Source organism: Strix aluco, chromosome 9 (assembly GCF_031877795.1).
Source record: "Strix aluco isolate bStrAlu1 chromosome 9, bStrAlu1.hap1, whole genome shotgun sequence".
Classification (NCBI taxonomy): domain Eukaryota; kingdom Metazoa; phylum Chordata; class Aves; order Strigiformes; family Strigidae; genus Strix; species Strix aluco.
In genome coordinates this window covers 17076535-17087213 of record NC_133939.1, presented here as the reverse complement: position 1 = coordinate 17087213, position 10679 = coordinate 17076535, and the positions used below count along the sequence as shown (strand labels likewise).

General features: G+C 53.8%; 1 protein-coding gene across 4 annotated transcripts in view; it reads right to left on the bottom strand.

Annotated features, from left to right (window-relative positions):
- Positions 1 to 297: 297 nt before the first annotated feature.
- The window catches only part of XXYLT1 (xyloside xylosyltransferase 1), a 37203-nt gene continuing 26821 nt past the window's right edge, over positions 298 to 10679 (bottom strand). For all 4 annotated transcript variants that reach the window (XM_074833910.1, XM_074833916.1, XM_074833915.1 and 1 more), the window contains exon 4: positions 298 to 1448. In XM_074833910.1, coding sequence (XP_074690011.1) covers positions 1052 to 1448 — 397 coding nt within the window. In that variant the 3' untranslated portion in view covers positions 298 to 1051. The remainder of the gene's footprint in view (positions 1449 to 10679) is intronic.

The window sequence follows — 10679 nt, the reverse complement described above, 5'->3', positions numbered from 1 at the left end:
ATTTATTTGAGAGTGCTCAGGCCTGAAGCCCACTCATTCACAGCACAGGCAGCTCCCGGCTCCTTCCAAACCACCCCTGGCTATGGTGAGGATGATCTTTTTTTGAAGTCCGGTGCCAGCCCATTTGCTTCATTCGCTTGGGACAGGCGTGGTATTAAGCACAGCGATAATCTACATGGGGCACCACTTTCAACTGCCCAACAGATATATACATCAACCACTTTTTAATCATGATAAGAAGCATATGAAACCTCCTATTGCACAGAATTTCAGTTGTGCCACAGAAAAACAGCTGAGTGTGTTTTACATCTGCAGCTTTATTCTCGTACAAAAGGTTAAAGGCAAAGCTAAAAAAATGAACCTATTGGTACACGCTCACTGAACACTTTTAAGACAAGATAGGGCAGTAAAGCTTTTACTGCTAAGAAGAACCAATGGAAGGCTTTAAAGCTCATCTAGCAATTAATTTTTCTAGGTAACCCAATTTAAAGCAGCTTTTCAGTCTTTAAAGCCCTCTCGCCTTTCTGGAATGCTTCAGAAGGAAGATGACCTGAGGATGGTGTCTGCTCTCCAGAGGGACCAGACGGATGGTCTGCATGAGGTGCAGAAATGGGCCACCGAGGGATGCCAAAGCGAAACCCAGCTGCCTGGCTATGGACTCCTGCTGATTGTTAGACAAAGCAACGCTGCACAGCACCAGGGAGCAGCACCCTGCCACGAGCAAAAGCAGTGACCTGATGGCCCCTCGGCAGCCCCCATGCCCCAGTGGCTGTGGCACAGACGGGCACTGTGGACTTGCCCAAGCAGAGCCAGGAGCTGAGCCCTGGGCACGGTGACTGCGGATGTCCTGCTCCAACTACCGGACTGCACTTTCTCCTGGAGGGGTGAGGCTACAGGCAGTGGGATACTGAACGCTCTTGGGATCCCTAGGAATCCCCTTGGGATGCAACGGATCCGGGCTGGCCAGCCTTCCCGAGGGATTGCTGGTACAGCCGCTATGGCTTTGCAGGGCTTGCTGCAGTCAGAGCTGCTCCTGGCAGTGGTGGGTGCTCTAGTCTTCAGGGATTGGGGTGTTGCAGTTCCCATGGTAAATTTTGACCTCACCCTCACACTGGAAGTACTGGTCGAACACGTCGCTGTATCCATGGTCCCTCCACCACGTGCAGAGCTGCCGGTTCCATGTGCAGTCAAGCACATGGAAGAGCTCTGGGTGCTCCATCCCCACCATGGTGAAGAAATCCTGGTCCCCAAGGTGGCCCTTGAAGTGGTACTTCTCCGTCAGCTTCTGCACCATGGTGGGCTCCAGCAGCTGGTTGTAGAGCTTGGACTGCCTCATGGCTTCCAGGTTCAGGAGCAAGACACCACTGTTGAAGCCGGGCAGCCCATCAGGAGGGGGATCCCCCACTTTGGTTTGGGGGTTCTCGCGGCGATACTGCCAGAACGTGTGCCTGCAGAGAGAGGAAAAACAGGAACAGGGGAGTCAGGGAGTACAGCCCGAAAAGCGGCCACCTCAAGTCTGAGCAGGTCTGGATCACAGCACAGGACCTACCACCCATCGAAGGGATCTCACAGTGCTTGTCTTCTGTGGGCTGGAGGCACCCAGCCCCCCAGAGCAGCCTGGTGCTTCATGGGCTGCATCTCTCTCCAGCCCCCTGCATAGGATATTGCCCAGACTTCAAACCACTCTTCTTGCTCTCTCCTAAAGCCCCTTTTATTTTTATCAGGATCGCTCTGGTGAGCCAACAGGACAGAGGATCGCATGACTGCTCACACGGCTGTGTGGGGAGACGAGACGGCATCCCCAGTGCCTAGGGCGAATGACCAGAAGTGCCCCCATGGCTGGTACACGCCAGGAAAATGTCCTGCAGTTAATAGGACGTTGGCAGCAGAGCTCGCAGCATCATTATTATTAATACTTGATTATGGGGAAGCTCTGGATCAAAGATGGGCCTCAGTTTGAGGCTCGAAATAAATCTGAGTGGCAGAAATATTTCTTCAAAATAAAAATAAAAAAAGAAAGCCAATGGCAACATCTCATTACTAAACAAGCACTGCCTTCAGCATATGCACCCCTAGGAAGGCTCAGCTGTAGCAGCTCTGGCAGATGCGATCTTCATCACCTGATTTCCAGCTGCCAAGGAGAAGAGAGCAGTGCAAGTCTAGCAATACACAAACCTAACTCCAGAAGGTGATTCAAATAGGAAAAGGTTAGACTACCTAAGGAAGCAGCCTCTCTGGCTCCTTCCTCAGCCCTGGGGCAGTGAGCACATCCCACAATGCACACATCAGCTGCTCCCACTTGCAGGAATTGAATTAATCCCATGGTATTACCCAAGCAGCTGGGGTTGAATCTGGCCCCCAAAATAGTTCCCATTCAGATTGAAAGTTTTCTGCCCCCAAGCAGCATCCTCTGCTGCCAAGCCTGTGGTTTGGAGGAGGGCAGGAGAGACCTGTGGCCCCCCCCCCCACCATCTGACAGCTCAGGATGCCAGCACTGCACTTTCCTTCCAGCCCTAACACTTAAGGTAAAGCTACATCAGGTTCGTTTTTTTTTTTTTTTTTGCACCTCACTGTGAAGATGTTGGGGAGAGCCACTGTTAGAAAGAATAAGCCAAGCCTGCTGCTGGTACCTCTCAGTCTGTCAGACACTGACCAAAGTCACAACACACCTCCAGGAAACAAGAATTTGTTGGTAGATGGCATGGATTTAGCACCCAAAGGTTTAAAATGGCCGCATGCTTGGAAGGTGAAGCTGGGCTAATTCAGATGTAAGAAGATGCAGGGACATTAGCCCTGGGACAGCTCCAGAGTCACAGTGGGTACTCCCCCACTTCAAACATTTAAATTGAAATTTTTCTTGTAAGAAGCTGTGTTCAGCTCCAACAGTTGCTCAGGGAATCCTACAGCTTGTACAGAGATCAGACTATTAAATCCATCCTTCTGGCCTGTCTTCTGGATCCCCAGCACAGCACTGTGAGACTGGCCAAGGCAAGAGCCAGGATTCAACAGCCACCAGCAGAATTATCCCCTCAGAAAATGTGGATCTATTAATGATGTCAACTGTGAGCACCATTTTTATTTCCTGACCTGGAGAACCACAACCATCACACAGCACCACTTCCTTACAACTTTCCATTTAGATGCCTTAGATTCAAACCTCTGGTATTTCTAATTTTATTAAGGGTGTTTATACCACTCCATTTCGCCTGATTCAGGATGGAAAGGGTTTTTCCAAGTGCCGGTTTTCCATGGAAGGAGGGCTCAGTTTTTGAGCACCCATCTCCATGCCTCCCGGCGAAGGGGAGCGGAGGACTGACTGCCTCATCGGAGCCTGCAGGCAGCAGTGCTCATTTGATCTAAAGGGCAGGGAAAGGATAAAAAGGGCTCTGCCTCTGCAAAGAGCAATTATGTCCTAGGGACAGGCACCAGGTCACCGCAAAGACCGCTTGTGGATGCTCATGAGAACAGGAGGGCAAAGCGCTCTCCATACAGCATCGGAGGGAAGCTCAACCTGCAAGGACAAGACCCAGCCTTGCACCGATCATCTTCCCGAGGTGCTCAGGTCCAGGGGTCTGAGCAGAGACTGGCTCAAGCTCACCTCTGCATACTCTGCTCTCTGCCTCTCCCTAGCAGTGCCAGGAAAGCCACCCCCGTGCCCAGAAAATGATGCTGGAAGCTGGCACGCGGGAGAGGGGGAGCAGTGCTGCGGAGGGAGGCACCTTTCCAGCTCCACAGCAGCAGAGCCGACTCCTTTCATGTTCTTACCTCCAAAAGCACACTGCCCAAGCTAAGGGATGAGACTACAGCCCCTGAAAGCAGCTAGAATAGGAAAAATGCAAGTGCCCAAGCCCTCGGCATTGCCAGGCCACGGCAGGGAGAAAGCAGATCTGTATCAAATGACTCAATTTTTCAGCAATGCCGTTCCCCAGTGGATTACTCGGCGACGGCTGATAACAAGAAGGGAGCAACATGCCCCTTTTCTGCAAGGAGAGGAGACAGACTGACAAGCAGCAATTGTTCAGCCCTTCCTCCTGGTGCTGGCGTGTCAGGGCCATCCTCCCCAGGCTGCACGTGGGGACCATGGGGGAGTGGGGGTGGGGGGGAGGACAGGGCTGTCCCCAGGGAGCGATGCTGGGCCAAGACCCAGGATGGGACGAGCTGTGGGTGGCCCTGCAGTGCCGATGGCTCAGGAACCTGCTCGCAGCACCGCACTGCAGCCCTTCCAGTGCTGGGCTCTGGCCAACCGAGGGAAAAGTATTCTGGCAGGGCCGCTGGCAGCATCTGTTTAGCCGGGATTTCGCTTGGCTTTTGTCCTTCTAACAGAGGGTTTTGGCGCTGTCCTTCTGCAGGGGCCAGGAGAGAGAAGAGTGTGGTTGAAAGGCACCTCCACCCTGCTGGAAGTGGAAGGAGTGGCAGGTACAAGAGCATAATTTTCTTTGGAGGAGATGGAGCTGGAGAGCACAGCAACCAGCCACACAGCTAACCCAGCCTGTGACCTGTGCTGCTCTGTCCTGCCCGGCACCACCCCTTGGCACCCACCTCAAATTTTGGCAGAACATGAAGGGAACATTGCAGCAGCTTGATGAGCATGCTGCCAGGATGCAGGAAGGAGGTACTGGGGGTGCAGACCCTCCTCACCTCGAGACAATCATTAAGGAACTGAACCCTGCTTGGATGCAATGGAAACGTCTCCCTGTCCAAGCCGCTGGAGCAGCCGGGATCTCCCTTGGGACAGGCAGTTCAGAGTGTCACCTGCCTCGGCTGCGGGGTGCCCCCCTCCCCGTGCCCCCGGCAGCGAAAGCCAGGGCAGGAAGGCAGCTCAAAGATGCCGGCCACCACTGGGATGCATCGGGGCAGGAAGCTGCTGGCCGGGAGGAGGGGAGGAGAAAGGAAGAGGAGGCATTTCGGGCTTTTGTTAACCACCCTGGGCCCTCTAGACAGGAGGGGAAAGAGGTGACCCCGGGCCCCCGACCCTGTAGTGAGGTGCGGGGGAGCTGTGCAGGGCCGCTGCCGTGAGCGCCTGCCTGCAGCCCCAACGGGCTTTGCTTTGAGGAGCCGTTTATAAACAGAGCCGGCGTGTGCTAGGAAACATCTGGAGAAGAGCATTTCCAAGCATTCAAACGCCGGGCCCAGGCAGCCCAGATAAAAATCCCTGCTTCCACCAGGACTTCCCTTGCTGGCCCAGCGCAGGGCGCTCCGGCCGCACCTCCCCGGCCTTGCAGGCCGGCGGTCACGAGCTCCAGCTTGCAGAGCTGCCATCGCACCCTTTAAAATGCCTCACTGGGGATAGCTGCCAGGGGAAGAAGGTACGGCTCCACCCATCAGCTGTATTTTGCAGGTCCTTCTCTTGCTTTCAGGTGCAGCAAGGGGCAAATGCTGGGTGGGGAGAAGACTTTGTCCAAACCCATGAACTTCCACTCATTTACTTCAGCTCTGGGTTATGGGACAACCTCATGGGATGACCTGAAAACCACTGGTGAAGCAGCAGGGTGCCCTTGCTGTCAGGAAAGGCAGTGTGGAGGAGTTACTGCCAGCTGGGTGAGCAACAGTAAGCCCAAAGCACTGGCCCCACAGGCAGCAGACTGGGCTTGCATGCCTGTATCCACCCGAGATGTTCAAGAGGCTGCGGATCCTCCCCGTGCAGCCGCATCTCCAAAATGTCGACAGCCTCTGGGATCCCCCCCGTGCAGCTGGAGAACTGAGGAGCCAGGTCAAAAAAAGACATGAAGTGAAACCAGATGCCGGGCCAGCCCCAGGGCGGCTGCGGTCAGAGGATGCTCCTAGAAGGCTGTGGGGACTCCAAACGCATCTGTGCAGCGTGCATGTGCACTGCATGTGCCTGAGCCCCAGAGAGGAAGGCTGCAGAACCTCTCCCTCACCAAAGAGGGAAGTAAAGCCAACAGCCATAGGATAAAGGATAAGGGATCTGCAAGATTCTGGATGCAACAAACATCCCTGGACCAGTAAACTCCTTGCTGGAGCTCACTGGTTTGCTCCTGTTTGCCAGCACTGGCAGAGTTTGGGCCAGCTGCCTGGGAGGGCAGGACGAGCAGCAGCAGCGAGCCAGCACCTTTGTCACCAAGCCTCTCTCACAGGGGTCAGGGGCTGGGGGACCCCAAGCCCCATCCAGCTGGGCACGGGGCTCCTGGTGCAGAAGGGAAGCACGGGCTGCCGGCCGTCTCTCTCTGCACCACTCTAACAGCAGCCCTGCCAGCCCAAACACCAACTAAAACAACAAGTGCATGCTCTTGCTACCTCTAAACATGCTTTTTGGTTCCTGAGCCAGAAAACTGATGGCCAGCGGCATCATCCCCAGCTGCAGCTGCTGGCAAACACCGCTGTTCCTGTGCAATAAGCAATGAGGCATGAGCATGCCGTGCCGTGCTGCTCTGTGCCGCTGCCAGCGCTCCCCGGGGCGGGCGGGAGGGCGCGGTGCGAGGCTGCGGTCCATCCCCCCGAGCAACCCCCAGCCGCGCTGCCCACTGGCTGGTGCCCAGTACCTGCAGGGCCCCGGCGAGCCGGCTGAGGTGGTGGACGGGCTGGGAGGCCCAGTGGGAAGTATGCAGCATCCTGATGGGGATGGGTGGATGCGTTTGAAATGAAGGGGGAGAGAGCAAACAGAGAGTGTGTGTAAATAAAGGCTTCTGGGGACAGCAGATGCAGGCTTAAAAGCAACCTGGCTCCCACAGCAGCCTGGAGGATCCCCTACCAGTGGCTTCTGTATCACCCAGAGGAGAGAGTGTGGGCAGTGGGGAGGGAAGCGATGGCATAGGGATGACTGTGTCATCCGTTCTGGGGATGACGGTGGCTTTCCCCCCTAATCCTCAGCAAGAAGAGCGAGCACAGCCAAGAAACCTCCCTGCACCCTTCCCCTCTTCTTGGCTAAACCTCACTGTGGCAGGCAGCCACCATCCCCCTACCACCACTCTACTCTGACTGAGATTAACCCTCCGGGAAAGGCTGTGTCCCCTTCCTTCAGCTCCCCCTCCACCAAAAGGCATCGCTGCAGTAAAGACGGGCCCTTCTGAGTTTCTGCCGCAGCCAGAGGGAGGGAGCTGCCCCCAGGGCTGTACCCAGAGCAGGATTCGACCCACGCTCCTCTTTCCTGACCCAGCGCTGCTGGACCTAGGCAGGGCGAGCTCAGCCCTGTTGCAGACAGAGGCTTTGCAACAAAGTGGCCCTTGTTGCTAATTGCTTGTTTCCCATGTGCAAACGCTAAACTCCTTAAGGAGCTGGGGTGGCAGGTTCAGTACCAGCCTGGCCTGGAGTGCCTTAGCTGAGGCTGAGCAGCTTGTGTAACCCAGGAAATCCCGGCTCTGCGCTTCTTGGGAGCACTGTGCACCCAGCAATGTGCAACGGCATCACCAAGGCAGCAGTACTCCTCAACTCCGCAGGGAAACACATCACCCTGGGGCAAAGCAACCCTGATTCCCAGCCCCGGACAAAAGGCAGGATGTGTTGGTGTGCACACCGGGACCACCTTACCCTCCTCCAGTGGGTTCAGGGAGAGGGTCCAGCTCAGGCAGGACCTTCAGCCCTCGCATGGAAAATGCTGACTAACCAACAGACTGAGCTCTTCAATGAAGACATCAGTAATTCCTTAATAAACTTCTCACGTACTGCACAAATTATGTCTGTACAGCGCTGGTCTCTACTACAGCACAGTCTGCATGCCAAGCTTTTAAAAGGTCTGTATTTAGAGCAGCAAATTGATTCTCAATGATTACATTTCTACATGAACTTAGCAGTCCAAAAATGGGCACACGAAAATAGGTGATTAGTAGCAACTTGCGAATGCAGCTTGCAAGCAAAATCTTTCCTTGGGACACAGATTTTCAAGGCTGGCCCCCCTCACCATCTGAAATTTTTGCCCCTCACGCTGATGCTAAAATGACCCTCTGAACAGAGGGGGGACCACAAATCCCTGTCTGAGTCACACTGGTTTCCTTCCCTCTACAGGCCAAATGCTGTGGCACTAGCAGCGGTGCAGAGCCATCGGCTGTGTGTCAGGCCATCTGCTGATTCAGCACTGGGGAAGGATGGGGGGCAGCCCATTCATGGGGGCACTAAAACCACCACAGGCCTAATTATTGCCAAAATGGCAGATTTCTGTTAACAACTGTGAATGGACTCTGCTTCAGCAGTGCTCTCCTGCTTGCTTCAGAGATGTGGGCAGCCTGCCCTGGGTGACCCTTGCTCGCCAACAGGACTCTCAGGAACAAGGGAGATGCTCTCCCTTGACAGATGCTCACCTGCTGCTGTGGGGAGGAGATATAAAAGGCCTCCATCCCTCCACCCTGTTCGGGAGTCCCGGCTGTGGGACACTGTGCTGCCACAGGGGAGTCCTGGCATGAGGGAACCATCACTGAGCTTCAGGGAGCAGGAGGGCATTGCGGGATCTCCTCCAGAGGACTGTTGGGAGCTTCGTCGTGCAGCCCCTGCACCACATCACTCCAGAAAGCATCCCAGCTATGCAGCAAAACCTCTCCATTTCCTGCTGTTTGTTTGTTTGTTCCTCCATCAAAGGGCTTCAGCTCTTGTAAGCTCGTTCTCCACCAAGTGCTGGTGAGGAAGCCCCTTGGCCGAGCGGAACCAGCTGCCCTCTGGCTGCCAGAGCAGCCCCATCCGCTCCTCCTGGCCCACCTCCAGATGCTCAATCCCAGCAACCACTTTCCAGAGCAGATTCAAGAGACAAGCTGGGCTGGTTTGACACCTCTGCATCTACAGCCCAGACTCCCCTTCCTACCATGCTGCAAAGCCTTCACTGGGGTGCAAGGAGTCACGAATACCTGCGCCACACAGGTCAGCTTGAGCCTTGCCACTGCCCATGAACAGTATTTTTCTTAGCAACCCCAAACCAAGCTGTGACCTCCCAAAAAGCATCATTGTCCACCATGGCCCTGCTCCTTCTTCAGTTCATGCTCTCCCATGACAAAAAAAGTAACCACAGAAGGTAACAACAGTTGTGCAAATACCTGCTCACAATGTTTAACGTGCAGGGTCTGATGATCTACCAGGGCAGCCAGGTACTCCAGCAACCCCAAAATGCCACCAGTGTGACACCTACCTCTAGACACTGAAACTGAGACGTTCAGGAGCTGAAATTGAGAAGTTCATGAGTTGAAGACAAGTGCAGGTATGGTAACCGATACATGCTCACCTGACACACCCTGGACTCATGTGCTATGGCCAGCAAAAAATTCTATAGCAAATTTCTCAGGCAGCCCTCGCTCATGCTCTCTGCAGGAGGGCAAAGTCCTTTGAGGAAAAGCTTGATCCCATGACTGGAGTCCCAACTGCCTTACTCAAACACACACAAGTGTCTTGGTTGTTGGAAAAAATCATGTTTGTAATGCCCAGTATCTCAAAAGGGACAGTTAATAGCATTAATATTACTAATAGTATACATGCGAACTGATGCACAGCTGTGGTTGTCAGATCTTGTCAAATTTATTCATTGTGTTTAAATGATGTTTCAGGTTTGGCTGCTAATGGGAATAAGTGCAATAGGTCCTATGTATTAAGGACGTGCACAGATGTAAATAACAAAACCCTTTACCTTCTCAAATAATTTTTTATCAGAAAGTAATGCTGAATTCCTGAAATCAATTCTGCTGCCAGTTCCTTGCAGGTTCTGCTCGTTCTGTAATTTTGGCTGCTTCTTGGCAGCCATTGCCAAAGAATTCCCAGAACTGCTCCCCCTACACATCAAGAAGCAGCAGTCACCACAAATCAAGCCAAAGCCTCAAACTGGTTTAAAATTGAAAGTGCAGGACTGCAGGACTGCGGTCAGGCAGCATTGGCATCACCATGGCTGGCAGGGCACAGGCAAGGCAAATTCTGCCTTTGCTGACTGAGGGGCTTGGGAAATACAGAGCCTGTCGTGGCAGGCAGCTCCCTGCTGCCCCAGGGCAAAAGCACTTGGAAAAGAGCAAAGTCTCCAAATCAGGGCAACCTGCCTGCATGAGGAGCCCACAAAACCAGGTGAACTCAGGCAGGAGGACCTGCCTGCTGGAGATGGTTATCTCCAACTCCAGAAAGCCCCATCCCAGGCAACACCCCACCTGCACTGCTATATCTTACAACCACCACCACTGCCTCAGCTGATACCCAGGGAATCCAGCTGCTCCTCCTTGCTCACAGCTGTTAGCAGTACTTTGGGTTTTTTTAACATCCCAGGAGAAGGTACAGGATGTACTGTCTCAGTCCAGATGCGCTGACAGTTTGGCCTGGCTGTGGATTCAGCATTAGCCTGCTCACAGCCCAGGATAATTTCATTCTTCTTCCAAACATCTGACAAACAGACTTAGCACTGCTGCTGCTGAGCTCCCAGCAAACATGGAGCACTGCAAGTGCTGTGCCTCTGGGTCTGGAGGCTGCACAGGCTTGCTTCCACTTGTTAATGGGATTCTCAGGGTTATTTTACCAGCTCTCAAACAAACAAAACCCAGGTGACAGAGCACACAGCACACCTACAGCAGCTTCCACATGATCACACGCAGAAACAAAGCTTTTCTCTTCCACAAAATAATGTCCTGTTCGAGCTCTTCCTAGGTTTTAGGCAGAAGCAAAGGCGAACGGCCTTGCAGCCATACGAGGACTCAAGAGTTGGTCGTCTGTAGTCTGTAGCTGTCCCTTTGATGTAGATACCCTTTCCTGCAGGACAAACTTTTATAATT